This window comes from Elephas maximus, chromosome 8 (assembly GCF_024166365.1).
Source record: "Elephas maximus indicus isolate mEleMax1 chromosome 8, mEleMax1 primary haplotype, whole genome shotgun sequence".
Lineage (NCBI taxonomy): Eukaryota > Metazoa > Chordata > Mammalia > Proboscidea > Elephantidae > Elephas > Elephas maximus.
Genome location: NC_064826.1, coordinates 21,168,646 through 21,196,507, shown reverse-complemented (window position 1 = coordinate 21,196,507; position 27,862 = coordinate 21,168,646). Strand labels below are relative to the sequence as shown.

The following is a 27,862-nucleotide window of genomic DNA, read 5'->3' as shown; positions in this document are numbered from 1 at the left end:
GCTCCGTGCACACTGGGCCTGGCCCCTCAGGCCGAAGAACTGGGCCCAGGGTGGCCAGAAGAGGCCCAGCCCTGCCCCAGTCGGCAGCTCCAAGTCCCACAGGAGCTGCAGGAAGATGGCATGCCAGGCTGTGAGGGGCACCCACCCTGCCCTTGGCCACAGCCACGGACAGCCCTACCTGCTCCTGGGCCCACTGCCTCTGCTCTATCTCCAGCAGCACTGTGGGCAGCTCCAGCCCCAGGGGGCAGCCCCAGCCCTCCTGTCCCTGGGGGAGACCACGTGCCCCCTCCCTCCCCAGCCGCAGCACAGCCGAGAGCTGGCCCAGGCCTGCAAGGAAATGGAAGGGGTGCTGGTACAAAGCCAAGGCCTGCTCGGGGGTACAAGGGAACTCTAGGCCCCCAGGCGACGCTGCTGGCTCCATGGGGCAGGAGCCAGGGCAGATGTCCCCTCCTTTCACTCCCTTTAGCTGCCACTAGAGACTGGGGAGGGGACAAGGACCAGCAGGTGAGGATCAGGAGCCAGGAGGAGACAAAGGCTTCTGATCTCAATAAGGCAGGACCTGGAAACCTGAGCCAGGTGTTGAAGCTGGCCTGGCTCTTCTGATATAGGTTTCTTGGCCTTGGGGCAGTGGCAGAGTGTGACCCTGGTACAGAGAGCGGTGTGTGTGTATGCATCCCCACTTCTTCGCAATCTCGGTTGAGTACCTGTTGTCTGTATCGGTTTGCAACTGCATTATATGGGACTGGAAAAATAGCAGCAGCAGCAGCAACTGCCAACATCTTACTCTGTGCCGGAACACAAAATGCTACATCCACGTATCTTTCCTTGCAGCAATGCTATGAAGCAGTTACTATTATCCCCGTTTTGCAGCTAAAACAACTGGGCCCCAGGAAGTAACTTGTCCAAATACGTGGCAATGTATTTCTCATTGGAGAGCAGATTGACGTGATAAATTGGCTCTGGGACAACATGGTACTGGGAGCTTAGGTCATTCCATCACCAAGAGGTAAGTAACAGCAGTAACAGCCTAGCACTTCCCAAGTCACCAGCCCTCTGAGTGCCCAGGATTTGCCTGAATACAGAGCACCCCAAACCAAGTGGCTCCTCAGCCCCTGCAGTGTGCACATGGGGGTCCCAGGTCCTGCCTGCATCACAGTCTGAGCATAGAGCTGGGACCAGGACATCTGGCTCCTCCTCAAGTCCTCTGCCTGTTGTAGCGGTGCAGGCAGAAGGAGCGAGCAAGGTCCAGGGCTGAGACCTGCAGTCCCCACCTCTGACTCTGGGAACCCTGACCACTGGGCCCCAAGACCAGACAGCTCCCGCCCCCACCCAGCTCCTGGAGAAAACACACCATACACAAAAGGAAGAGTTTACTGCTTCTGTCTCAACACATGAGAACCTTTGCAGAGACCACCCCTACCCCCAGTGCTGGTAGGATGCCTCCTGCAGCTCCCGAAGGGCTGGAACCAGAGGGAGCACCAAGGGTAGACTTGTGGCCAAAGAGTCCTGGTTGGGTGTCTTCCTGGCTCAGGGTGCCCCCTGTGGCCCCTGGCTAGGGCTGGCCAGAACACTGGGTGGTGGGTCCCTGGTGAGCAGGACTGGGGGGCAGGCCTCAGGGGGGATGCAGTGGGCATCGTGCTCCACCAGGCCCGCGGGGCACTGGCAGCCAGGCACGCAGGGCCTTACACAGTGGGCCGCCAGCTCCCCTAGGGGGACGTGCAGGTTGAAGCAGGTGCGGGGGCAGGGTGGGCCACACTCATCAAACACGAAGCCACGGTCCAGGGGGCAGCCCACCGCTGCAGAAGAGTGAAAGGCGGGTTGTGGGGCCAATCCCAGCTGCTCCACTCTTCATGCTCACCCCCTTGGGCCTCCCTGCGCCCACCTGTCCAGACCTTAACCCCTGAGGCTGCCCTTCCCCTCTGGTCACCCTTCCCCTAGGACCTTGGCCCGATTTACACTGCACTGCCCCTCACCGCAGAGCGTGGGGCCCCGCCAGGCAGGTGTCACTCCTGCCTGGCGACAGTGGCTGGCATAGGCCTCCAGGACGTCACAGAGGCAGGCGTCTGCTGAAGGGCCAGGGCCACAAGCACACAGGTCATATACGCAGGCGGCAAAGAAGGGCTCCGGGGGCACCACGGCACGGCATTGACCGAATGGTGCTGACTTCAGCATCGCACACCGGGCATTGGCCTCACGACGGGCACGGTAACCTGCTGCCCGGCATGGATCCACCTCTCGGCCCACAGCACAGGGCCGGCCAGGCCCTGGCCCCTCAGGGACCTAAACAGGGAAAGTGACGGTGATGCAATAGCACCCTCTGGAGGTCACCAGAGGCACTGACCTCTGTGTGCTCCCTTCTAAGCACCTTCCACTGGATCTTTTATCTTCAGAAACCTCCCTGCAAGACTGGGGAAGGAACCACCATCTACCTTTCCCCTGTTCCCATTTTGCAGATGGAGAAACCAAGGCCCAGAGCACACCAGGGAGTTGTCCAAGGTCACACTGTCAGTGTGTGGCAAAAAGGGATTTAGGTTTGGGAGACCTCTTCCAACAGCCAACCCCACCTTCCCTGGCACATGACAGGCAAGGGACCCCCAAGCCACCCTGAACGCCCTAATGCCATCCTGTGCTTCCCTTCCATTACAGAGGGCTGCTCTGATGCTCACACTCAGCTATGCCCACCCCCTTCGTCTGTGCTCACTCACCTGCCAGCTGTTCCCAAATGCAGCCTCTGTGGGAAGGAGCAGCCCCTCAGGGCCCCGCAGGTCATCCCGGGCAAAGCCGTTGAAGTTCCCACAGAGCCCACAGGTCTGGCCCCGGTAGGAGCCCGGCACCCTCACCTCCACCTGGGACTGCCCATCCCACAGCACCTGTGGGGAGAGACCTGGGGCTGGGGAAGGGGAGGGACCCAAGAAGCCCAAGGGCCATCGTCACCCCATCTGCTGTGTCAGCACGTGTATGCTGGGGAGGACAGTAGATGGGTGGAGGCTCCCATGGAGGAGACACTGCCCTGACCAAGCCACCTCGTCCTCTTGGGCCCTGGGCAAGCACACAGGGCATGAAGGGTGCCCGCCGCTCCTGAGTGAGGACGCCTGCTCCCGGTGCACTCCTGAGCTGCACCCCAGGTAAGATGCAACCACTTGTAGAGACTCACTTGGGGCATCCGGGCCTTCCAGAAGACCAAGGAACTCAGTTCACTCCTTTCAAGAGTGCAGAGATGCCTTGTTTTGTGAATTTACCAATTGTGCTTAAGTGTTGGGAGTCCATGGCTGGCTCAAAGAGTTAAGTGATAGACTACTAACCAAAAGATTGATGGTTCAAACCCACCCAGAGATGCCTCAGAAGACCCTGAAAAACCTATAATTCTGACTCATAATGATATGATTCCAACTCACAGCAACCTTGTAGGACAGAGTAGAACTGCCCCATAGGGTTTCCAAGGAGCAGCTGGTGGATTCAAACTGCTCACCTTTTGGTTAGCAGCCTGAGCTCTAACCACTGTGCCACCAGAGCTCCACGCTCAGAAGACAGGCCTGGTGATCTGCTTCTGGAAGGTCACAGTCTTGAAAACCCTATGGAGCAGCTCTACTCTGCACACATGGGGTCACTAGGGGTTCCACTGGAAAGCAACTAACAACATCAGCTTAATGGGGGGCGGGGGGAGGCGAGCAGATTACTCTTCTACGTGGGAGTTAGAAGGAACCTCAGAGACCTGGATGAGGCCTCCCGCACTAATCCTTCACCCATTTTATAAATGAGAAAATTGAGGCTCAGAGAGGGTTGGTTACTGGCCTAACAGCCACAGTGTGTCGATAGCTGAACCAAGATTAGAAATCAGAACTCTGCTGCCCTGGAAGTCTCCGACCCTGATTCCTTCCCTCCCCTCTGAGTCCAGCAGCACTCTCTCACCTCCTCGGGAAGCCCCGGAAGGAGCTGGCACCCCACTCCCTCACTGATGCAGATGCCCGACTGGACTGCGGCTCCCAGGCCTGTGGTTCCCGGAGCCCCCAGCCCGCCCCACCTGGCCCCGTGCTCACCTGGAGCCCGGGCTGGGCGTGCAGGATCACCGTGCGGCCCCGCAGCTCCACGTACAGCAGCGACTCCTGCAGGAAGGGCAAGGCCGCGGGACGCCCGTCCACCTGGAGGAGGGGGACGCGGAGGTGCCACGTCGGGGACAGGCGGTCGGCGCGGGACCCGCCTCTCCGGCCGGCCGCTGCTCACCGTGACCGCTCCGCCCTGCAGCAGCCGCACGGCCACGCCTCCCAGCAGCACCGCCACCTCCTGCGTCCAAGCCACGCCGCTCCGCCCGCGGTCATCGTTGGTCACGTGGACGCTGCGGGCGCCAGGGATCAGCAGGGACCGGCGCGGGAGGTCAGGGAGAAGGGCTGGGGGTGCCTACCTGAAGTCCCCTCCGCGGCAGTCCTTGGCCAGCACGTAGCTGCAGCCGCCCTGGAAGTGCAGCAGGCGGCCGTCGAAGGTGCGGTAGTGCGGGTCTCCGAAGGCCAAGCAAGAGGCAGGCCGGAGCACGCAGCGTGGGCAGCAGCTGCCGGGACTCAGAGCAGGGGCCTCGTCCTGGCCGATTCCCAGACCCGATCAGACATAGGCCCCCCAGAAGGACGCAGAGCGGTCGGGGACTCCCAGGTCTCCACTCCGCGCTCTCAGACCAACTGCGAGCAGGGCCAGGGCGCCACCTGGTGGTCGCGCCAGGAACACCACCGTCCCTGGCTCCCGACCTCGCTCTCTCCTGTCCAATCCCACCAGGTTGGCGGTGCCAAGTGCCACCCCCTAAATACCCGCCCTTGGTCTGCGGCACTCACGGGACCACAGGCGAGCGGTGGGCAGCGCTGGCTCTGGCAGCGCACGGTGCCGGCCACGCAGGAGCAGCTGGTGCAGGCGTCCACGGCCCATAGCTCTCCGGAGGCCACCTCCCGGCCCTGGTGCGCGCACGCCTGAGCTGGGGCTGAGGGGGCGAGGGTGCGAGGGTCAGCCGCCGCCCGGCATCCTGGGCCTCACCCGCCCATCGTCTTGGCCGCACACTGGCATCACTGGCAGCAGCTGCCGGCCTCATGTACCTGCACCCAACCTTTGGGGCAGGTGAGGACCTGGCACTCCAGGTGGTACTCCACGTGGCCCTGCTCGGGACAGATGGCGTTGCCCTGGGGATTTCCTGCAGACCCTGTGGGTCCCTGGCCTCACAATTGTGGGACCTTCTGGGTCAAGGGCTGAGGCAGCAGCCCCTTCTCTCTGCCCCTGCCCACCGCAGAATCCCTTACTTCGTGTTCTCTTGAGACAGGAAATCCAGCCCAGCTCGGCTCCTCACCCAGAGGGGGCACCTTTTCCTAATTAGCTCAAAGACCCCTTTGTGTTGGAGGGCCTGGCCTGCCTCCTGTATCCACCTATAAAGCCCCTCCCCCAGCTCACTCGGCAGGTGCAAGTGAAGCAGGCGTTGCTGGGGTCCTGCCAGCTCTGCCCATCTGCCATTCTCTGGCCCGTGGCCTCCACCACACGTTCTGAGAGGAAGAAGTTGGCATAGGGAGCCCTGTCCTCCAGTGACACCCTGCCTCCTGGAGCTGGCCCTAGAGGCCTGCAGCAAGGGAGTGTCCACCCCCTTTCACTAGCACCCTGGATAGTGTTGGATTCTTCTGTGAATATCCAGAGGGCCAACTGGATGTCAGACCCTGTGCCAGGCTCCGGACGTCTGCAGGGTCCTGGCTGCCCAAACAGCTGGAGGTGGAACCCTCCTCTGGGCCAGAAGGCCAGCTCAGCTGTGCAGTGCCTGGCTGGTGGACCAGAGTCCCTGAGCCTACTGACAAGCCCCGGGTCAGCTGCTAGAGTCCAGACCCCATCCCTGCCACCCTCTACCCACAGGTACAGCCCCTCCCCCTTCTCTACAAAGGAACAGAGCCCAGGCTGTCCACTTGGCCTGCCTCCTCCTGCCTCCCTCCTGGATTCTTGAGGGTGCAGGCTGAGGGGAGTACTTACCCTGGCATATGGGGCAGCAGCTCCCAGGGAGGGTATGGTGCTCTGACGGGGAGCAGCTGAGCTTGGGACAGGCTCGGTGAATGCAGAACCATGTGAAGTCCTGCAGACAGTGACAAGATAGGTGGAGAACAGGCGACCCCAGGAGTCAGAGGGAGGGAGCAGGGCACAGGTGGGGGTGGGCAGGCACCAATCTAACATTCAGGACAAGGGGGCAAGTGCTGGGGTGACTGGGGAGAGGAGTCGCAGGCACAGCCCACAGGAGGAAGAGGAGGGGTCTTTGAGAGTCCCCAGGGCCAGAAGGGCTTACCTGGCACTGGCAGGTGTAGCATGGGTCTGGTGGGGCCAGCTCAAATCCCTGCAGGCTCTCTGTGCAGTTACTCAGGGCTTCTGTGAGGATAAAAATGGGTCGGGTGGGGGAGGGAGTAAGGGGGAACAGGGGTTGAGAGCCCAGCTGTCCCCACTTACACAGTGTCCCCAGACTTCCTGGACCTAGCGCATGCCACATCCCCAGCACCTTGACTCCAGGTAGGATAAGTCCCCTTTTCTTTTGGTTTCACAAAGGAAAGTCTGGACTCTTTAAAAAGAACTTTACTAGGCTATTAAGACCAAAACCAAACCCGTTGCCGGCTAGTCAATTCCATCTCATGGCACCCCCATGTGTGTCAAAGTAGAACTGCACTCCATGGGGTTTTCAATGGCTGTGATCTTTCAGAAGTAGATCACCAGGCCTTTCTTCCAAGGTGCCTTTGGGTGAATTTAGGACCTGGAAACTGCCCTCCCTCCTGCTTTCTTTCATATTGTCTGCCTGAAACAGCATAGGAAGCCCAATCTTGGCTCCAGCACCCAGCGCCTGTGCCATCTTGGGTAGATTAATCAACCACTCTGAGCCTCAGTTTCTTCATCTGTAAAAAGGGACTAACAATACTTACCTCACTGGGTAATCAAGAATTAAATGAGATACTGTTTATTAAGAGCACAAAGCACTGTCTGTGGCATACCAAGAAAAACCCAAACCTGTTGCCGTGGAGTCCATTGCAACTCAAAGCGACCCTACAGTAGGGTCCTCTTCCCCTCCCCTGAAGCACATCCTAACAAGTGTTGATTAGAATAGCTCTCCCCCTCCCTGAGGCTGGGCCACTCACTGCCTCTCTGGGCCTCACAGCACCTCCTCCCTCTACCCTCAACTATCCAGCAAGGACACAACTGCTGCCCCGCAGCGCCACCTGCTGGGAAGGCTGCTCCACAAACTTCCTAAGATCTCCCCATTCAGGCCTAACACAGCCAGGTCATGGGCTTCCAGAAAAGTCCACCGGAATCAGGAAAGGGCTGGGGCTGGGGGCCAGGGTTGGCTGGCTCTTCTAGTGTCACTCAGCGGATGGCAGCCATACCCTTTTATTTACACTCCTCTGCCCCAGGACTTGAGTCCTGGTGGTCCAATAGTTAAGCATTCGACTTCAAAGGTCCAGCAGTTCGAACCCACCACCCACTCCAAGGAAGAAAAGACCTGGCAATATGCTCCCATAAAGATTACACCCTATGGGGCAGTTCTATCAGATAGGTCGCTATGAGTTGGAATCGGCTGGACAGCACACAACAACCCCAGGACTCACCGGCACAGGTCGGGCAACAGTGCTGGGGTCCAGGGGGCAGGAGCTGACTAGGGGGACAGCCCACAAGGCTGGGGCACTGCCGACGGTGACAGTGCAGGCTGGGAACCCCTTCGGGCTGTAGCTACAAGAAGAATGAGCGCGTCCCCTCATGCCCGAGGCCACATCCTCCTCCCCAACCCACTGCCGAATCTGTGATGTCATCTGCCTGCTCAAAACCCTTTCATGGTTCCCCATTACCTCTCAAAGAGTGGAAACTTAACCTTCCATAATATGGCCCCCAGCCACTTCCCGGGGGCTCTCCCACTGCCTCCTATACACACCCACACACCCACCCTACCTTCTGGCCAGGAGGACCTGCCCACTGCCTCCCCAACACTTGTGTCTAACCCCCCAAGACCTCCTGGCTCGTCACCTCAAGCCCTGCCTCACCTCCTGGCCACAGGGACACATCCTGCCTCTGACCTGAGAGTGCTTGCCTGGGCCTCCCCCAACGCTGCCTCCTCCACACCGGCTGATGCTTCCCACCTCCAGCTTCGCCTCACCCTACCTCACAGATGCACACTTCACAGGGGTCTGTCCCAGGCTGGAAGCTCTCCCCTGGCTCATACTTCCGGCCCTTGTGCTCACAGTCTTGGGAGGGTGGGGGAAGAGAGGGACAGGACCAGGAAGCCTTCAGGAACTGTGGGGGGGGGGGTCCTCCGCCCTCCAGCCCAAAGGGATTGGGGAGTGGCACAAGAAGGGAGACCTCTTTTCCCTAGCAGCCTGTCCCTGCAGCCCAGGGCAAAGGCAGGGAGGCTAGGCTGGGGCAGACCCAGCTGGGGAGCTGCCTCCCTGCTTCCCTGCCCCCGCTCCAGGTTCCCAGTACCAGGGCATCGTGGACAGCAGTCACCCGGCCCCTGGCGGGGCTGGGCACAGGAGCCGACACACTGGATGTGCGCACAGGTGATGACGCCCTCATGACACATGCAGGAAGAGCAGGGGTTGTCGGGGGGCACCCAGCTACTGCCTTCAGGGTGCTCCTCCCCATGGGACAGGCAGCCTGTGGTCCATGGTAGGCAAGGATCAGCACTGAGTCTGAGGTCCAGCACCCACCCTGGCCCCCACCTGGTGGTCAGCAGAGATGTGGCCATCAGGAGGGGGGCCTGCGGAGATGTGGCCGGAAGGTGGGCCCTCCTGTCAGTATGGGTGGGGAGCAGTGTGGTGGAGGGGAAAGGCAATGGGGTGGTCAGATGCCTGGGTTCTAGTCCAGTTTCATGGCTGCTTGCTCCCTAGGCCAAGCTCCAGGCAGCAGGACTGGCCAGGTGCAGCCCAGCACTAGCATTATCAGCGGCCTGCCGCAGGCATGTAATAAACACACGTGCCATCAACCAACAGCTCCATCCCTAACTTGGTGGCCCTGTGTGCCCCAGGTAACCAATCTCTCCAAGCCTGTCTCATCTGTTAAATGAAAGTTTCCTCTGTCCCGTCAACCTCACAGTTCAAGTGAGACACTGGGTCAGTGGCAGGGACAGCAGGTGGCAGGCTAAGGAAGGCTCAGATCCTGGAGCCAGATGGCCTAGATGCCAATCTTGACTCTGCCACCTAGTAGCTGAGTGACCCCAGGCAATTTACGTTCCCTGTCTGTGCCTCAGTGTTTTCATCTGTGAAATGAGAGAGAGTACATAACGGCATCTAGCTAGGAAATTGTTGCGTGGATCAAATGAGATAACACATGTACAGTGCTGAGCACAGTGCCTGGCACACATCGTGTGTGCTCAACACACCTTAACTACCATCGTTAGGAATGAGGTGGGTTAGGAAGAGGGGAAGCTTTGCAGGGCCTCTAACCAGCACCTGGAGGGGAAGGAAATGGTGGAGCAAGACAGGGGCAGGGAAGGGGTGAGGTGGGCAAGGGTGAGAGCCCAGGGGGCTGAGGCATGGGAGCACCAGGAACAGCGGACAGGGAGGTGGAAAGGCTGGACAAGGGCAGAGGGGCAGGGGGAGTGCAGGGTGCAGGGTGGTCTCTAGGGGCAGACATACCTCTGCAGCGAGGGCAGCAGATCCCCTGCTCTGTGACCTGCAGCCGGCAGGGCAGGGGTGGGCACTGCAGGCGCACACAGCTGACTCGGCCGGCCTATGGGAGACACAGGGTTAGGCTGCCCTCTCTAGGCCCTGCTTTGGCCCAGCCCCTTGGCCACCTCCCTGCCAGCCACCTCCCTGCTGTACCTGACAGTGGCACCGCTCACAGCTGCCAGCAGGCCCCTCAAACTCTTCCCCGTTCTGGTGCTCCCGGCCCCTGGAGAGGCAGCCTGTGGGGACACACTTTCTGGGTGGAGGGACTATACCACCCTGTCCTGCCCAACCTCAGCCTGGCAGGGAGGGAGGAAGTGGGGGTGCGTTATTGTTTTGTGATTGAATTGTGTCCCTCAAAAATACATATTGGAGTCTTAACCTCTGAACCTGTGGAGGAAATTCTAGTGGCGTAGTGGTTAAGAGCTACAGCCGCTAACCAAAAGGTTGGCAGTTGGAATCCACCAGGTACTCCTTGGAGACCCTGTGGGGCAGTTCTACTCTGTCCTTTAGAGTCACTATGAGTTGGAATTGACTCTATAGCAACCAGTTTGGTTTTATGGGTACCTGTGGATGTAATCCCATTTGGGAATAGGGTTTTCTTTGTTATGTTAATGAAGTCCTGTCAGAGTAGAGTGTGTCTTAAACCCACTGATTTTTGAGATATAAAAAGAGCAGATTAGACACTGAGAAGCTAGAGCAAAAGGGGGAAAGATCGATGCCACCTGTCGGATCTTCAATGAACACGGAAAAGAACGCTAGAGAAGCTGAGACAAGGATTTTTCCCGAGCAGGTAGAGAACCTTCCCCTGGAGCTGGTACCCTGAATTCCGACTTCGAGCCTCCTAAACTGTGAGAAAATAAATTTCTGTTCGTTGAAGGCACCCACTTGTGGTATTTCTGTTGTAGCAGCACTAGGTGACTAAGACTGACTAAAACAGAGGGTGGGAAGACTTAGGGAGGGGCACCAGGGCTGGGCGTGTGGAAGCAGCTCACTGTGGCAGACAGGGCAGAAGCAGGGCCCCAGAGAGGGGTGGGTGCAGGCAGCTGGGGGGCACGGCTTCTTCTGGCAGCGCACAGAACCTTCCTGTGGAGAGAGGTCACACTGCCACTTCTAACACCCCTGTCGTTCCATCACACTCTTCAACCAGGCTGCATGCTGCTCTGGGGTAAGTGCCCCTGCCAGGCCCCAGCCCTTCTCCTTGGCCCCAGAGACCTGGACCCACCCTGGTAACTAGATGTCACAGGCAGAATGTGAGCCCCTGAGACATGGGCAGAGGCCTGGCCAGAGAAGAGGACCAAGAAATGAAAGGCTACCAAGTGCCCAAGTGGGCTGCCTCACCTGGCAGATGCAGATGGAGCAGGTGGGGTCAAGTGGGTCAAGAAAGGTCTCTCTGGAGGCAGCAGTGACCCCATGATAAAGGCATCCTGGGAGTGAAGGGCCGCCATCAACAGAGCCCACCAGACACACACACACACACACACACACACACACACACAGCCAGGCCTGGGGACTTCTAGAAAAGCCTTGTGAGTCAGAGAGGGGGAGATGTGTGTAGCTGGGCAGGTGAGGGGTGGGAGGAGACCTCAGCCAGGTCATCCACAGTGAAGGGCTGGAGGACAGCTTTTTGGCATGAAGATTGGAAGAAGCAAAGGTGAAGAGATGGACTAAACCCACTGTCGTTGAGCAGACCCTATAGGGCAGAGTAGAACTGCTCCATAGGCTTTCCAAGGCGGTAATCTCTAGGAAGCTGACTGCCACGTCTTTCTCCTGTAGAGTGGCCGGTGGGTTCAAACCACTGACCTTTTGGTTGGCAGCTGAGCTCTTAACCACTACGCTAACAGGGCTCCTTAGAGATGGACAACCAAGGGTTTATTATCTGTCAGCCTAGGGTGGGTGGAGGGTAGTGAGGCAATCGGTACAACTGGCCAGGAAGTAGAAGGTTGGGCTGGGCAAGGGAGCGTGGGGCCATGGACTCTGCAGGGAACCGTGAATGGTTTTGTACAGTCCATGGGGCGGTGTCATGATATTTTAGGAAGGCAATGAGACGATTTAAGAGTAGGAAGGTCTGGAAGCAATAGGACCAGTTATTTGGTCTAGTGTGAGGTGACAGGGGACAGAGAGGAGTGGGTGAGTGTCATGGGAGACGAGCCTGAGGAGAAGCCCAGGGTGTGTGTCTGTGTGTCTCAGGGGCACGATGATGGTAGTATGCTGGGTGACTCAGGCTGCTGCGAGGCTGGGGCCCCTTGGAGCTCCAGGAGGGGGTGGAAGGGCAGGGGAAGACCCACCTACCCTGGCAGGTTGGGCAGCAGTGCCCAGACGGGGTGAGTGGGTGGCTGCAGCCCAGAGGCTCACAAGGGTGGCGGCTGCAGGTCACGAAGCCTCCAAGGCAGGTACATAGGTTGCAGGGGTCTCGGGGGTCCAGGAACTCCTGGCTGCTCAGGTAGGACCCCCCCAAATACTCACAGTCTGTGAGAGAGGAGAGAGAAAGAGCAGGAGAAGGAGGCCAAGAGGGATGGGAGGAGAACAGTTATCAGGCTCTGAGCGTGAGCCTGGCTTGGGTCCAAGGCCTCAAGACCCGACAACTAATCTGGGCCCAGTGGGCAAAAAAAAAAAATCCCAGGGTGGGAGTCAGGGGTGTTGGACTGGCCAAAGGGCCAACTTCCTCCCCGTCAGCCTGCAAAAATCTCCCTGTCCCATCTATAGGGAAAATCCCCACAAGGAACCTGTCCCTACAGCCAAATACTCAGCAGGCTGCTGCCAACCTGAGGAGAGCTGGGAACGACCCAAGATGACTTTAAGGGTGTGGATTCGAGGTCTTCCTTTTCCAGTACTCTCTCAAGACTTCTGATTAACCCAAGATGGAGAAGGGGTAGCAGCTTGCTCTTTGACACTCTCTGACCCTTGCTGACTTCCCCTTTTTGACAAAGAGAGCAAACCTCAGGCTCAGAGGCTTGACAAGGCAAAAGTGTCTGACTAGAATTTAACATTTTATATTTAATTATGTTCACTTTTACGGTAATCTTCCATTCCTGGCAAGTAATCTAATTTTCCACTTACAGTATGATATAAAAACTTCTTTTCTAAATTAATTTAAATTAAGAAGTGGGTTGATTTAAAGAAAAATACTCAAACTACAGATGGTAGGGGATATATTGCAAAAATGTTATGATAAGACAAGAATGACTAAAGACTGGGGAATTGGATCTGGTTCAACTCTCTCTCTCTCTTTTTTTTTTTTTTTACAGAAGTTGAAATTAGGCCCAGATATATTCACACAATGGAACACCACTCAACAATAAAGAACAACGATGAATCCACGAAACGTCTCATAACATGGATGAATCTGGAAGGCATTATGCTGAGTGAAATTAGTCAGTCGCAAAAGGACAAATATTGTATGAGACCACTATTATAAGAACTCAAGAAAAGGTTTAAACACAGAAGAAAACATTTTTTGATGGTTACAAGGGTGGGGAGGGAGGAAGAGGGGTATTCACCAACTAGATAGTAGACAATTACCTTACGTGAAGGGAAGGACAACACACAATACGGGAGAAGTCAGCACAACTGGACTAAACCAAAAGCAAAGAAGTTTCCTGAATACAACCAACCACTTCGAGGAACAGAGTAACAGGGCAGGGGTCTGGCGACCATGGTTTCAGGGGATATCTAGGTCAACTGGCATAATAAACAAAGTTTATTAAGAAAATGTCGTGCATCCCAGTTTGGTGAGTGGCGTCTGGGGTCTTAAAAACTAGCAAGCAGCCATCTCAGATGCATCAATTGGTCCCAACCCACCTGGACCAAAGGAAAATGAAGAACACCAAAAGACACAAGGTAAATATGAGCCCAAGAAAAAGAAAGAGCCACATAAACCAGACTTCATCAGCCTGAGACCAGAAGAACTAGATGGTGCCTGGCTACCACCAATGACCGCCCTGACAGGGAACACAACAGAGAGTCTCTGATGGAGCAGGAGAAAAGTGAGGCGCAGAACTCAAATTCTAGTAAAAAGACCAGACTTAATGGTCTGACTGAGACTGGAGGGACCCTGGAAGATATGGCCCCCGGACTCTCTGTTAGCCCAAAACTAAAACCATTCCCAAAACCAATTCTTCAGACAAAGATTAGACTGGACTATAAGACATAAAATGATACTTGTGAAGAGTGTGCTTCTTAGCTCAACTAGATACATGAGACTAAATGGGCAGCTCCTGTCCAGAGGCGAGATGAGAGGGCAGAAAGGGACAGGAGCTGGTTGAATGGACACAGGAAAGACAGGGTGGAGAGGAGGAGTGTGCTGTCACATTATAGGGACAGCAACTAGGGTCACATAACAATATGTGTATAAATTTTTGTATGAGAAACTAACTTGAACTTTTACTTAAAGCACAATTAAAAATATAAATAAATAAAAATAAATTAGGCCCAATAGGATTACCTAACTTGACCAAGGTCATAAAACCAAAGAGCATCAAAGGCAGAAGAAAATTCAAGCTGTACTCCAGTGTTTTGTTTTGTTTTGTTTAAACCATAATAAAGGTTTCTGATCCACCCAAGGGCAGTAAAGATGAGGCTGACCCAGCCCCCTCACCATCACAGGCAGGGCAGCAGTCACCCCTGGCCGGGAAGGGGCACTGTGGTGGTGCACAGGTCCTGGGCTGGCAGTTCACGCTGCCCTCCCAGCAGAGACAGACGTGACAAGGGACACTGGGCGAAGGGAAGCGCTCCCCGCTGGCCAACTCCTTCCCCTGGTACCAGCAGCCTAGAGTGGGGGCGAGGAGGGCAGGAGCTGGGGGCAGTGGCGGCTTTTACCAGGCCCACAGCCTCCCAGGCCCTGCTGACTGGGCACAGTCCCTCACGTTCTTAATGAGAACCCCAACGTGGGAGGCGCTGGGCCTGGAGGAGTGGGACACAGGAGTGGAGGGGGCTGGAGAAAGGACGCCGCAGGGCAAAGAGGACCGGGCACAAAGGGCTAAAGGGAGCGCCGCACTGGGCGTTACCGTCGCAGGCGGGGCAGCAAGGCCCCTGGCGCGGGTGAGGGCAGAGCGCCGGCGGGCAGGGTAGCCGCTGGCAGGACACGGAGCCGTTGAGGCAGAGGCAGCTGTGGCAGGAGTCGCCAGGCGGGGAGAAGCGCTCCTGGTGGCGGGCGGGGGGCCCACCCCCGGGCCTCGGGCAGCCGGCGGGGGCTGCTGCGGCGAGAGCGCGCGCAGGGAGCGCGCGTCAGAGGCACAGGGAAGGCGGGGGTCAGGGAGCCCCGGGAGAAGGCCCGAGGGCGCGGCTCCTACCCGGGCACTGTGGGCAGCACTCTTCCGGCAGCAGGACGGGTTCTGGACAGGACAGCGGCGGGCAGTGGCGGGCCAGGCACTGCACGTTGCCGCTCTGCCGACATTCGGACAGATGGACAGATGGACGTCGCCAGGCCGAGTCAACTCTGGAAGGCCGAGGGGACTGCCCACCCCACCTCCACGTCCCGCAGTTCCTCCCCCACCCAGGTTGCAGTCTCACCAGACAGCGACACAGGCGACAGGGATCCGAAGGGTGGGGAAAATCAGCTCCGTTGGGGTACTCTTTCCCAGCAAAGGCACATCCTGGGGGAGGGGGCAGCTATAGTCCTGGGAGAGGGCCCCACTCCCCGCAGAGGATGCTGCCCTTCTGAGCCCCCAAAACCTTACATCCCACCACCAAGCCATCCCAGGAGGGCCCCCCCATCCAGTCCACCGACCACTGCAGTCGTTTTGGCAGCAGGCACTGGGCAGCGGGTGGGTGCAGGGGGCCCTGGGGCAGGCCCGAGGCTGGCAGTGGGTATGGCCCCCTTGGCACTGGCACTCCTGGCAGGAGTCTCCAGGGTGGGAGAAGCTCTGGCCATCCACAAACACCTGTTTCTCCAGGACGCAGTCTGGGCAGTGGGCAGTGGGGACAGGAAAAGGGGGGAGGTAGACTGACAGCCCCTCCAGAGCCACCTTGGAACTGCCTGCTTGGGAGCTAGGCCCATGGAGGGGGCTGTGTAAACACCTGTGAACATGTGTGCAGGCATATGAATCTCTCTGTGCACTACGTGTGTGTGAACGTGCATGCACATTTGAGCTCATTTACCTGCAGGCATATGTGTGCCTTGGAGGGTGAAGTGTGTACCCGTGTGTGCATGTGTTTGTGGTACGCACATTAGCACAGACTCTATGGAGCAAAGCACATGTCACAGGGCATCCCAGCACCTCGTCCCCCACACGGCAGACCCAAGTGTCTGTTGCATGCACCTGTGTTATACAGGTAGCTATACAAATACATCCGAGTGGGGGCTCATTGGAAGGGGAAATGGAGAATGGGGGGGAAGGTGCTATAAACAAACCTCCACTCTCCCTCCCACCCTCACCCCCCGCCGTGAGCCCAAAGAGTTCTATGCTGTGTCAGACTGCAAACAAGTCAGAAGGCCATTGTTTGGAAGGTATCAGTTGGACCTGCGGTCCCTGGGAGCAGCAGGGACGAGGCCACCCCAGCCAGACAGGTGCAGTAAGCACATACCTGGGCACCTGGGGCAGCACTGGCCAGGGCTGCTCTGGGGCCTGGCACAGGTGGTGGGAGGGCAGTCGATCAAGGAGCAGCTCACGGTTCCATCCTGAAGCAGGGAGAGGACAATGTGGGCAGGCCCGGGAGGGGCTCAGCAAGGGAAGCAGACCTGGGAGTGGTACCTGGCAGCGGCAGGTGTGGCAAGGGCTGTCTGCGTCAGTGAAGTTCTGCCCGTTGGCATAGACGTGGCCCTGGTAGGTGCAGCTCTCACAGCTGGGGCAGCAGGCACCTAGGGAGGGGAGTAGGTTGGTCAAAGCCCTGCTGGGCAAGGTAGGGAAGGAGGCCTGGCCCAGGGCAGGGGCACTCACCAGGGGGCTGGGTGGGATGCTGGCAGGGGGCCGGGGGGCAAAGCAGCGCCTTGCACACAGGCACCCCATCTCGGCAGGAGCAGGCAGTGCAGGGCTGACCGTCCGGCTCCCACTGAACCCCCTCAGCAAACTCCTGTCCGTCCAGCACGCAGGCTGCAGCAGGGGCTGTCACCAGGGAATTGGAACACTCCCCACCATCCCTAGCCCTCCCAGACCAGAGCCCCCTGGCCTCACCACCCCCTAGGCAGCCTGTGAGTGAGCACTTGGGCCAGGTTAGTGGGCTGAGCAGCTTGCCCCTGCCTGTGAAGGCACAACCTCCCACCTCCAGCCACTGTGGAAGCTGCACTCCTCCCAGCTGTTCCCCCCGGCCCCACACATGCATACACACCTGAGCAGAGGTGGGGGCCGGAGTCCATCAGGGTACAGGGGGCCACCGGGCACTCCTGCTCCTCACAGGACACCTCACCGGCCTAGAGGGAAGGCTGGGTGAGAGGCCCTGGAGGAGGGAGGCAGAGGAGGCTGAGCGGGCGGGATCCCCCACCTGGCAGAGGCAGCGGGCACAGCGGCCCCTCTCTTGGGGTCTGAAGATTTCCTGGCTCTGGTACTGGTGTCCCTGGTACTCGCAGCCTGATGAGGCGGATGAGGATACAGAGCTGGAGAAGCCTCCCGCCAGCCCAAAGCATCCACCCCCTCCCCCAACTAGAACAGCACCCATGTCCTCCAGGGGGTGCTGTGACACCACCAAAGCCTTGGCCCCAGCTGGTGCCATTTGCCATGAGAAAGTGATGTGATAGGAGCTTAGGTTTACAAATGTTTTTTCCGTACTTGAGTTCCGGGGCTTCATGAAGGTCTGGGGGAGTAGACCCCATACCGGGCCTCTCTCCTGCCAGTGCCTGCCCCTCCAGAGACTCGCCCCACTCACCATCACAGACTGGGCAGCACTGCCCCAGGGTCCTGCCCGGATGTCTGCAGGGCACAGGTGGGCAGGGCAGAGGCTCACACTGGACACTCCCGTTCTGCCAACAGGGCCTGGTCAGTGGCTGGAAGGCAGGTCCCGGCCAGCCCTCCCTGCCAGGCAGCCCCACTCACAGAGCAGCGGCAGTTCGAGCAGGCGTCCCCAGAGCCCACAGGCTCCCCACTGAGGTACTCCCGCCCATTTAGGAAACAGCCTGTGAGGGACAGGGTGACTTAGACCCTCTTCAGGGACCCCTCACCTCCCCCGTCCTGGCCTTCACGGGAGAGGGAAGCTGCACCATCCCAGCAGCTTTCTGAGCCCCTCCTAGTTGCCTTCCTTGCCCAGGACCCTGTCCGACTCAATGACTCACCATCACACACGGGGCAGCAGGTGCCTGGGAGGGGCCGGGCAGGGTACGGGCACAGGCTGGCGCACTCCCGCTGGCGGCACTGGACGTGGCCCTCCTGGTAGAGGGGAGGTGGAGAGGCCATCAGGAGTCAGCCCAGTAGCAGAAAGAGATTCAAGTTGCTTATTAGATATGTAGCCTAGCATGTTACTTAAGCTCCCTGAGACTCAGTTTACTCATCTGAAAAAGGGGACTCTGATAGTCCTGTCCTCATGGGACTGTTATGGGGATATAATGAGGTAAGAGGTCCCGCATGACATTGGCCTGTGGAAGCTGATATTTAACAAACAGTAGCTGCTGATCCTCCCCCAAGGCCTTTCCCAAACAGACCCCTTGTCCCCTTACCCCTGCTGCATTCACACCTGTGATGTCTATGACATCCCTGGGCTCAAGGCCCCCAACTCCATAAGTGTCTTCCTGTTCTCAAGCAGGCGAGGTGGGGGAGGGGTGGTGGTCAGTGTGAAGAGGGACGTGGCTATAGTTAGGGTGGGAGCCCCGTGACCTTCCCACCAATGCCCCTAGTCCTTAACAGCCTGTCAGGTACCCCTGTGGCTGTGGCTTCAGACCCCATGAAACACGACCCTCCTCAGGCCTCCCCTAGGCTTTGCCCCTATCATTCCCAGTACCTGAAGGGTCTTCCCTGCTCCCTGCTCTAAATTGCCCACGCTTTAAGGCCTGCATCAACACTCCTCCTCACTGAAGACTTTCTAGATCTGCACTGCCCAATGGAAAGATAATGCAAGCCATGTATATAAATTCTCAGCCAAGAAGACCTTTCGGGGTGCAGTTCTACTCCATAACGCATCGGGATGCCATGAGTCGGGACTGACTCGACGGCAATGAGTTTGATTTTTTTCTAGTAGTCACATTTTAAAAACTAAAAAAGAAATGGATGGAATTCATTTTAATAATATATTCTATTTAACCTGACATCTCCAAAAGATTATCATCTCAACATGTCATCAATATAAAAAACTATTAATGAGGCACTTCCCATTCCTTTCTCTCATACTGGAGCCCTGGTGGTGCAGTGGTTAAGAACTTGGCTGCTAACCAAAAGGTCAGCAGTTTGAATCTACCAGCCACTCCCTGGAAACCCTATGGAGCAGTTTTCTGTCCTATAGAGTCTCTATGAGTCAGAATCGACTCAACAGCAACAGGTTTTTTTTTCTTTTTTTTGGTTTTCTTTCTTGCTACAGTTTCCCAGTCCGGTGTGTATTTGCGTGTACAGCCCAACCGAACTGCAAGTGCTCCGGAGCCTCACGGAGTGGTGGCTACCAAGTTGGACGTGCAGTTCTAGATGCCTCAGGTCAACTGCATTCCTTGCTCCCAGGAGCCTTTGCTGCTTCCCCTATTCTGCACTGTCTCTTCCCTTAGCCTGTGAGCGCCCTGAGTAGGTCACAAGCCCATGCTCAGCACCTAGTGCTCAGAGCCGGGGATACAGGTGGATGCTAGCAGCCCCTGCATACAGCACCCAGGGCTAGGGCTTCTCCACCTCTGTCCCCACACAGCGCCTATGGGATTCACTCAGTGGAATGCTGGGAGGAATACAGAGGGCAGGGAGAGTAGGGTAACTCACCAGGCACTTGCAGATCCGGCAGGGGTCCCCAGGTGGGGTCCACTCTTGGCCATGCTCCTGGTGAGTGTGACCTTCTGTGCAGCCTGGGGGCAGGGCAGAGAGGAAGGTGACAGGAGCCAGCCTGGACCCAGCCTCAACCTGCCCCGCCCCTCCACGTGCCCTCTGGGGCTCTCTCCTGAGCCCAGACCACACCAGGTTGTGCCTCTGCCTAGACGCCTCAGTGGCTCCGCACTGCCTCGGGCACGGTAAAGCCCAAGCTCCTTAGCTTGCCCTTCGAGGCCCTCCGTGCCCCGCACAGCCACACCCAGCTCCCCTACCTACCTCTGGCCAGTCCTCACCTCTCCTTTAGGCTTTGACCAAGCATGCCTGCTTGCACCTAACCCCACCTAACACACGCACACCTGACACTGAGTGTCAGTTCCAAGCCTTTGCTCACACTGTCCCCTCCGCCTGCTTCCTTCCCAGCCTTTCACCCAGCTGACTCCTGTCTAGCCTGAAGGCTCACCTTAGGACACGCTGTCTCCAAGTGCCTAGACTGAACTAGGTCCCCCTCGCTTGAGTTTCCATAGTACCTGGTGGCTACTTTGTGGCATTATCTTACATTATGGGATATGTGCCATGGCACCCCCTATTGGTCACCTGGAGGGAAGGCCCCATGGCTTATGTGTTTGAAGCGCCCAAAACGTAATAATCCAACCAACCAACCAGTTGTCATCAAGCGGACTCTGACTCACGGCAGCCTCATGTATGTCAGAGGAGAACTATACTCCCCAGGGTTTACAGTGGCTGCTTTTTCCAGAGATCACCAGGCCTTTCTTCCAGGGTACCTCTGGACGGACTCGAACTTCCAACCTTTCAGTTAGCAGCTGAGCATATTAACTGTTTGCACCACCCAGAGACTGTGCAGATGATAATAGCCAACACTTACCAAGCAGCACGATGGGGTACATAATGTCATTATCTGCCCCTCACAAACGGGGGAAATAAAGCACGGAGTAACTTACTGAGAGCCATACAACTACCAGCTGGCACGAGCAGAATCTGAGCTTGAGCACCCAGCTCCCCAGCAGGCTTGGCAGGGCATTGCTCAAAGATAGGCCTCAGCGGGTGGGCCCTGAAGTTCAAGGGCTGGGCAGGACAGCCCTGCCTGGAGTCCAGAGGGCAGGGTCAGGGGCTCTTACCTTGGCAGGTGGGGCAGCAGTGCCCAGGCCTCAGGACTGGCTGGGGGCAGGGACTGGGTGGGCACTTCATGGGCACACAGCGAACCAGGCTCCTCTGTAATGCACCAGTGGCTGAAATGCCTCCAGCTCTACTTCCGGGGAGGGCAGGATGGGCAGATGCAGGCTGCCCTTGGTGGTGAGGTGGACACAGGGCAGGGATGGAAGGAGAACTTTGCTGGGCACCAGGAAGGCATGTGATGGGGCAGAAAGAGGGGCAGGCATGGCCCAGGGTCAGGGGGGAGGTGTCCAAGGAGAAGCAGGGCCTGGGCACAGGTGGGGAGACTCACCAGGCAGGAGCATTGAAGACAAGGGTTGGAACTGGACAGGAAATTGGCCCCCTCCTCATAAAGCTTCCCCTCATACTCACAGCCTGGGGGTTTGCCAGGAGGACCAGTGTGTCACCAGAGAGCAGGGTGGAGAGATGGACATTGCCCAAGGGGAGGCATGACTCCACATGGGTACTGGACCCCCTGGGGCTGGGATGGGTGGAGGGCAGGGGAGGGCGGGGGGTCACCTGGCCGGCAGATGGGGCAGCACTCCCCAGGTGGGGTGTAGCTCTCCAAGCAGTTGAGCTCTGGGCAAGAGGGCCCCTGGCACCACACGGTCCCCTCCTGCAGGGCAGACACTGAGCCTTCCCTCCCCCTTCAACTGCCCAGGCTGGGTCACTCCCAGCCTGGGAGGCAGAGCAGGCTCAGATCGCAGTGCCGGGGTGGCAAAAGCAGCAGCCCTGCCTGGCCCCCAGATTGGATTTGACACTTCCAGGCCTGGGGTATGCCAAGCAGCAGGGACACGGGTGGTGGCTGAGCCCAGGCCCTGATTCCCTTACCTGGCAGGTGCAGGTGACACAGGGCTCTGAATGCCACGTTTCCCCAGCCCCACGGCCCCCAGGGCAGCCTGCAAAATCAGGGCCAGGCCCCCAAGTAAGGAACTCAGAGGACTGGGGCAAAAGCACAGCCTGATGGAGCCACATCACTGATGTCCGTTCAGATGAGGGGCAGTGTCATTTTTATAGTCACTACAACAAATTTCCAGCAGGTGGCAGTAAAATGTCCCTAAAAAACCAAACCCACTGCCGTTGAATCGACTCATAGCGACTCTAACGTACTTCCATCATTTTACAACAGGTAAGTGTCTTGAAAAAGGGGCGCCTTTTTTTTTTTTTTTTTGCCAAAGGCACCCTGTGGGCTAGCAGTGGCCCTGAGGCACGCTGTGTCTTGCAAGCTGTGTGTGTGTGTGACCCTCTTCTTTGAGATCCATCAGTTCCCAAGACTTCACTACCAAACCTCCCAAGCAATACTTCCAGACCTGAGCCCTGGCTCTCTTTTCTCATTACCAGCTAAGGTTCTTCCCCAGACAGGATCACCGGAGACAATACACATGTCCAGTAAATTTGCATTTATTCTGGGTGAAGTATAAGTATGTGCCAAATATTACATGGGACATACTTATGCTTAAAAAATTGTGTTATTTATCTGAAATTCAAATTTAACTAGGTGTCCTGTATATTTATTTGCTAGATCTGGCAACCCTCTGCCCCTAACTCTGAGCTATTAACTCCAACACCCCCCAGCAGAGCTCCTGCCTCCTCTTCCTCTCTTCATATCCCTGGCACCGATGTCCTCTCCTAGTTTCCCGAGTTCCATCTCCACTATTCCATGGGATCCAACCAGTCACCAGCTCCCGCCTGCTCTTCTGCAGCCCACGGCCACTGCTGGCTGCATGCCTAGGCGTCAGCTCAATAGCCCTCTAACTGGTCCCTTCGTATCTAGTCCACGTCGGGGGGATATTCCTAAAACACCTCTTGGAACACACCACACTCTGGCTCTCAACATTTAATGGCTCCCCACTGCCCAGAGAAGAAAGTCCAAACGTCAAGGTTTATTGCAGCCTTTTCCCATTGACCTTCCCAGACTGAATTCCTGCAGTACACTTTTTCCTCCCTGTTCTTGTGCTCCAGAGGGACCTGGAGTACTCTCTCTCCTAATGAAAGCCCACTTTGCCTTCTGTCCCAGCTCAGATGACCCACTGTCTGTGAAGCCCACTCTGACTGCCTAGTCTGATGGGCTGCCCCTGCCCTCTCCTCTGGCAACGAATCACATACTGTTTTTCTATAGTTCCTCTTAATCCATCAGTTGGATCTTATATCATGGGCTTTATTAGCTATAAGCTTATCTCCTCCACTAGATTAAAAATAGATCACGTGTCCCTTATAGCCTCTGGCAGCCCCAGCCCAGGGTCAGTGTTAGCTGACTTGTGCATTGCTCTGAATTCCCCTAGATGTGGTCCCAGTGAGTGGGCAGGTCCCCCACGCCTGCTCACACTCAGGTAGCAGAACCATAGTTCTGGGGTTCCCCTGAGCGAGTGCAGGGGGCAGGCCGGAGTTGGCAGGAGCTGACCTGGCTCACAGTGTGGGCAGCACGCTCCGGGTTCAGGGCAGGGCCCTCCTGGGCATGGCTTCTGGGTACAGGTCACTGCCCTGTCCTGTGGAGAGGCAGACTGGTGGCTGCATGGTGGGGGGCAAGACCTCCAGAACCGAACTCCATCCCAGGCCAAAAGCTGAGCTGGCATGGGGTGCGTGGGCTACCCTTGGTCCAAGGCAGAAAAGGGACATTCTGCCCCTACTCCATCCTCTCTTGTTGCTCTCACCCCTGGAAGCCAGCAACTTCTCCAGGGTGGAGAGATCCCCGGAAGTGAGCAAGGGCTTTCTCCATGGAGGAGTGAGGGAGAAATGGAAGACCAGCAAACCTCCTCTAGGCCACTGTCTGCCAAGTCCAAATCACAGGGACCCAGAGGGGGCCCTCCCATGCTGGGGGGCTGAGCTCCAGAAAGCAGAACTGGGAAGAATCAGCTGAAGACCATGAGTGGCCAGGTTCAGGAGGAGAGGTAATCAGAACCCATTACATAACATTCAACATACTAGGCTGGAGGGATAGGTAGTGAAGTGAGCCAGACAGGTGAGGGGGATGGGTGGGGGACCCCCAGGTGGGTCACAGGAACTCACCAGGCAGTGGCAGGTGGTACAGGCATCTGGGGAAAAGGTCTCCCCATTGCTATAGGCGTGACCATTGTAGCTGCAGCCTGAGGAGGAGACAAGGCCATCACATGGGGCACCCAGGGCCACCTCCAGGCCCCCTGGCGGCCCTGCAGGCAGGTGGATAGGACTCACCATGGCACTGGGGAAGGCCGGGCTTGGGACCACAGTGCGTAGCCCCATCCTGGCAGATGCAGGTAGTACAGGCGTCGGGCTCCCAGCTGGCCCCCTCAGGCCAAGCCCGGCCCAGTGCCCAGCACTGAAGGGTGGCTGGGCGGCACTCACAGGCCTCCAGCTGCCTCACCCTGGCCTGCAGGTCCTTGTTCTGCGGGAAGGAGAGGAGAGGAAGGGCTGGCCCAGCTTCCCCCACCATCTCCCGTGGATTTGCGGGGTGTGGAAACTGGGGCAGAACAAGAAGGACACTTGAGGATTCCAGAACAGAGGAGGGTCCCCTCCAGTCAACATCAGGTCAAAGGGAGTCATAGTTCTCAGGGCCTGAGGTCTGGGCAGAATCTTGGGGGGCACGAGGCCCAGGCCCCTCCCTTGTGCAGAATGGACCCTCATTCCCCCAACAGTTAGACTTCTTCCTTTATCCATCCAAACTTATATATAGCACAAACAACCAAACCATTGCCAGCACTCAAGGCAACCTCCTGTGTGTTACAGCAGGGTTTTCAATGGTTGATTTTTGCCAGGTCTTTCTTCTGAGGCACCTGAGTGGACTCGAACCACCAACCATTTGTTTAGCGGCTGCCAAGTGTTTAACCTTTTGAGCCACCAAGGACTCATATACAATAGGTGCTCCACAAGCCTTGCCAAAGGTGTGAAAAACTATGAAAATCTTGGCTGAGAAAACAGACCCCCTGGGGGAAGGGTTTCATTTGTGTGAAAGAGCCAGTCTCAAGATCTGTTCAGATAAGAACCTCTCTATGTACATTGACAACAGGACTCGATTTTAGGCTCCCCAGGCCCCTCAAGCCCAACCCCTCTCTTCTTTCCCCCCAAGGTACAAAGTTCACCAGACCCCATGCACTCCCATCTGCCTCCAATGGTACCTGCTCCCTGAGTTCCGCCACCTCAGCCTCCAGTCGTCCTAGCCGCTCCTTCAGGGGGTGCCACTGCTCCTGGAGGGCTCCAGCAGGGGCTAAGGGGTGGGCGAGTGCCTGCTGCTGGTAGTCAGGGGTGTCAGCAAGCCTGGAGGGCTCCGTGGAGGCAGCCCCACCTGAAAGGCACAAGAACCCAGTGTGAGACAATGGGGGAGGAGCTAGTGGGGCTCCCTGGGGTCTGTCCTCTTAGCCACTGGGTGAGGAGGGTCACCCTGTGACCACCCCGCCCACCCACCATCCCGGGACGGAGATGTGGTCTGTGAGGGTGCTGGGGTGAAGCCTGGAGGAGGGAGCCCTGAGTTGACAAAAGTAATCCAGACCATTTTCCATCCTGGTCAGATGTGAGCACCCTCTCCCCTCCCTGCTCCAGGATCCTCTGACCCGCTGGGGAGGTAGAATATGGGAGAGAACCTCCACAGCCTTCCCTGACTCTGCAAGGTCTCCAGCTGTGGCTGGGAGGGCCCGGGTCATCTGCCTTCACTCTGGGAGGCTGACTGCAGGACAAAGTGAGAGACATGTGGAAGGCAGGGTAGCTTTAAGTTGGGGGGGTGGGGCGGTGGGGGGCTGAGGTTAGAGTCTTTTCCGGAAGCAGGTGAGTAGACACCGCCCTTTCTGGAGATGGAGAAAGCGCTCCAGGGAGCAACTATTCTACCTGCCCCCTCCCACAAGCCTTACCACTGTCTTCAGGCCTGTGACGGAGGGTCCTGGGGACCCCCGTGTTGGGGGGGTGGGCTCCAGAAAGTGGGACTTGGCTGCCTTTACTGAAGGGTTTGGGGAGGGACTGGGCAGGGCCCCCACATAGCTCTCAACACCCCAGGCAGAATGAAAACCCCTATCGCTGGCTCTGGATGATACCATGTGGAGGGAAAAAGGTGCCTCTGAGTTCAAGTTCAGGCCTGGGAATGGGGAACCATAACTTTTACCTTCTCACTTTGATCCCTCTCCTGCAGTCAGGAAAGTAAACAAACAAACAAAAAAAAGACATCATCAAATCTCATAGGGACCCTATAGGACAGAGTAGAACTGCCCCATGGTTTCCAGGGCTGTAATCTTTACCGAAGCAGACTGCCACATCTTTCTCCCAAAGCGTGGCTAGTGGGGTTTGAACCACTGACCTTTTGGTTAGCAGCCAAATGCCTAAGCACTGCACCAGTAGGTCTCCTTTCAGGAAAGTAAAGGCGGGACGGAATAGGGGGACTGGAGGTGATTGATCCCTGCAGACATCAATCACTGTGGTGGGAGGTGGGCGGGCAGCTGAAGGTCGGCGCAGGAGGGGAAGAAGGGTCTCTCCCACAGAGGCAGCTCAGCAAGGCAGGGCCAAGGCTAGCTAAGAGGACTTCCCAGGGACACTAGGCCTATGAGGCTGGGGGACAGTGTCTCCCATTCCACCCTCACTGCCACCACCAAGAGGGTGGATTCCAGACAAAGCCAAACTTGTCCTCCTTGTTACAACCTGCTTTGCTCAGAGTTTTTGCAGCTGGAGACTGCTGTCCCCACCCACCCAGTTGCCCAGGCCAGAAACTTGGGGTTCAGCCTCCCTCTTTTGTGCCCCCCAAATCCCATCTGTATCCTGTCTCCTACAGTTGTACCTGATCCTTTCCCCTCCCCACCCTGTCTTCACTGGGAGGCCAATGGCAAAGCTTCCAGCCCTCCCTTTACTCGTCTGCCCCCCGGGGCGTTTCCGCATGATACACCTGAAGCAGCAAGTCCCAGAGTGACCTTTCACAAGTGCCACCCACCTTTCAGCCTGCCCTGCTACAGCCCACCTGGTGTTCTAACACCCAACCATATGGAGCCCATGTAGGGGTTCCATCTTCATCCTTGCACAAGAACCTGGCCCACTGGGATGGCACTTGGTCCTGGTGGCTCTTCCCAACAAGATGAAGGGCCACCAAGGATTAGGTCTCAGCACCTTAAACCTCCACCCAAGCGTGACTCTAATCCAGCCTCACCACACCCCCCTCCCCATGATCCTGCCTTCCCCCAGGCCACTCCTCCAGTCCTGCTTAAACTATAGCTGGGGTCAGACACAATAAAGGGGTTGGAAAAGCTGGGGGTCCTCTGGGACCCTTGGATGAAGACAGGACCAGCCCCTTGCCTGGGAAACCTGGAGAATGAGCTCTTGAGGGTTGCACAGTCCTGATGGCTCCGCAGGGACTGTCCTGCTCTTCTCACCCTCCACCCCTACCCTGTTCCTGCCCTGACCCCTCTGTTCCAGCCTGTCCCTCGGGGAGGGCCAGATGCAAGACTCAAAGTCAGCTCCCAATACGGGCCTCCTTTTATTCCCCTTTCTCAAGACAAATAATTAACTTCAGATTCCAGAACAGTCTCTTCCACTGCTGCCTGCAGGAATTCCTCCCAAAGCCAGAGCAGGAAGCCCCCTCCCTTGCCGGGACCCTTGCCCTGGCCCCCGGACTCTGCTGCCATCTGACCCACTATCACCATCTGACCCACCGTCGGGCTGGGCTGAGGCCGGCCCAAGGGGCGCCCAAGGGGCTGCAACAAGAAGCCACGTCCTGGCTCTTCCCTGAGCAAGAGGTGGGGACGCGCCCACCACCCCCAAGCCCTGGCGCCCGACTTACCCCCGCCCGGCCCCGAGGCCAGCGCCAGGCTCGCGAGCTGCAGGACAAGCGGCAGCAGGGCGGCCCCGCGCCCGGCCATGCTGCTCTGTCGTCGCGGCTCGGCGGGCGCGGGGGAGGCGGGGTGCGAGACACCAGGCCGCCTCCCACCCGTCTTTGTTCAGGGAGGGCTCCTGGCGTCCGTCATCCCGCCCGCGGCGCCGGCCGCCCTGATGGGCCCCTCGCCCGGCTCTGGGCCCTCTGACCCCAGCCCAGCTCAGGGGTACCCCGAAGGCAGCCAGAGACCCACAGAAAGCTGGGCGGGGGTGGGGACCATGCTTCTTAAGTGCGATCCGAGAGGAGACCCTGAAAATACAAATAAACACAAATTCATCGTTCTCAGGCTCCCGGACGCCAGTCTTCCTGCCCCATTGGGTTACCCCATGAGCCCTTGAGTTCCCAGTTCAGCTTTTTTTTCTCCCCCACTG

At 57.6% G+C, this 27,862-nt stretch overlaps 1 protein-coding gene across 1 annotated transcript; it reads right to left on the bottom strand.

The window, feature by feature from the left end:
- Nucleotides 1-1,437: 1,437 nt before the first annotated feature.
- On the bottom strand, nt 1,438-27,477 carry KCP (kielin cysteine rich BMP regulator). Its single transcript, XM_049893795.1, is given in 40 exon segments — nt 1,438-1,796; nt 1,974-2,280; nt 2,706-2,870; nt 4,038-4,139; nt 4,222-4,333; nt 4,400-4,572; nt 4,818-4,960; nt 5,036-5,135; nt 5,422-5,510; nt 5,983-6,082; nt 6,290-6,369; nt 7,593-7,713; nt 8,140-8,222; nt 8,458-8,631; nt 9,612-9,705; nt 9,798-9,880; nt 10,637-10,727; nt 10,983-11,068; nt 11,934-12,110; nt 14,239-14,409; nt 14,648-14,836; nt 14,927-15,026; nt 15,153-15,235; nt 15,370-15,543; nt 16,167-16,260; nt 16,334-16,440; nt 16,520-16,672; nt 16,908-16,989; nt 17,061-17,146; nt 17,442-17,535; nt 17,609-17,688; nt 17,845-17,938; nt 19,460-19,542; nt 20,641-20,734; nt 20,967-21,049; nt 23,076-23,160; nt 23,681-23,757; nt 23,846-24,035; nt 24,766-24,932; nt 27,399-27,477. Coding segments are annotated over 40 exon segments (4,914 nt in total). The 3' UTR covers nt 1,438-1,527.
- Between the last annotated feature and the right edge of the window lie 385 nt (nt 27,478-27,862).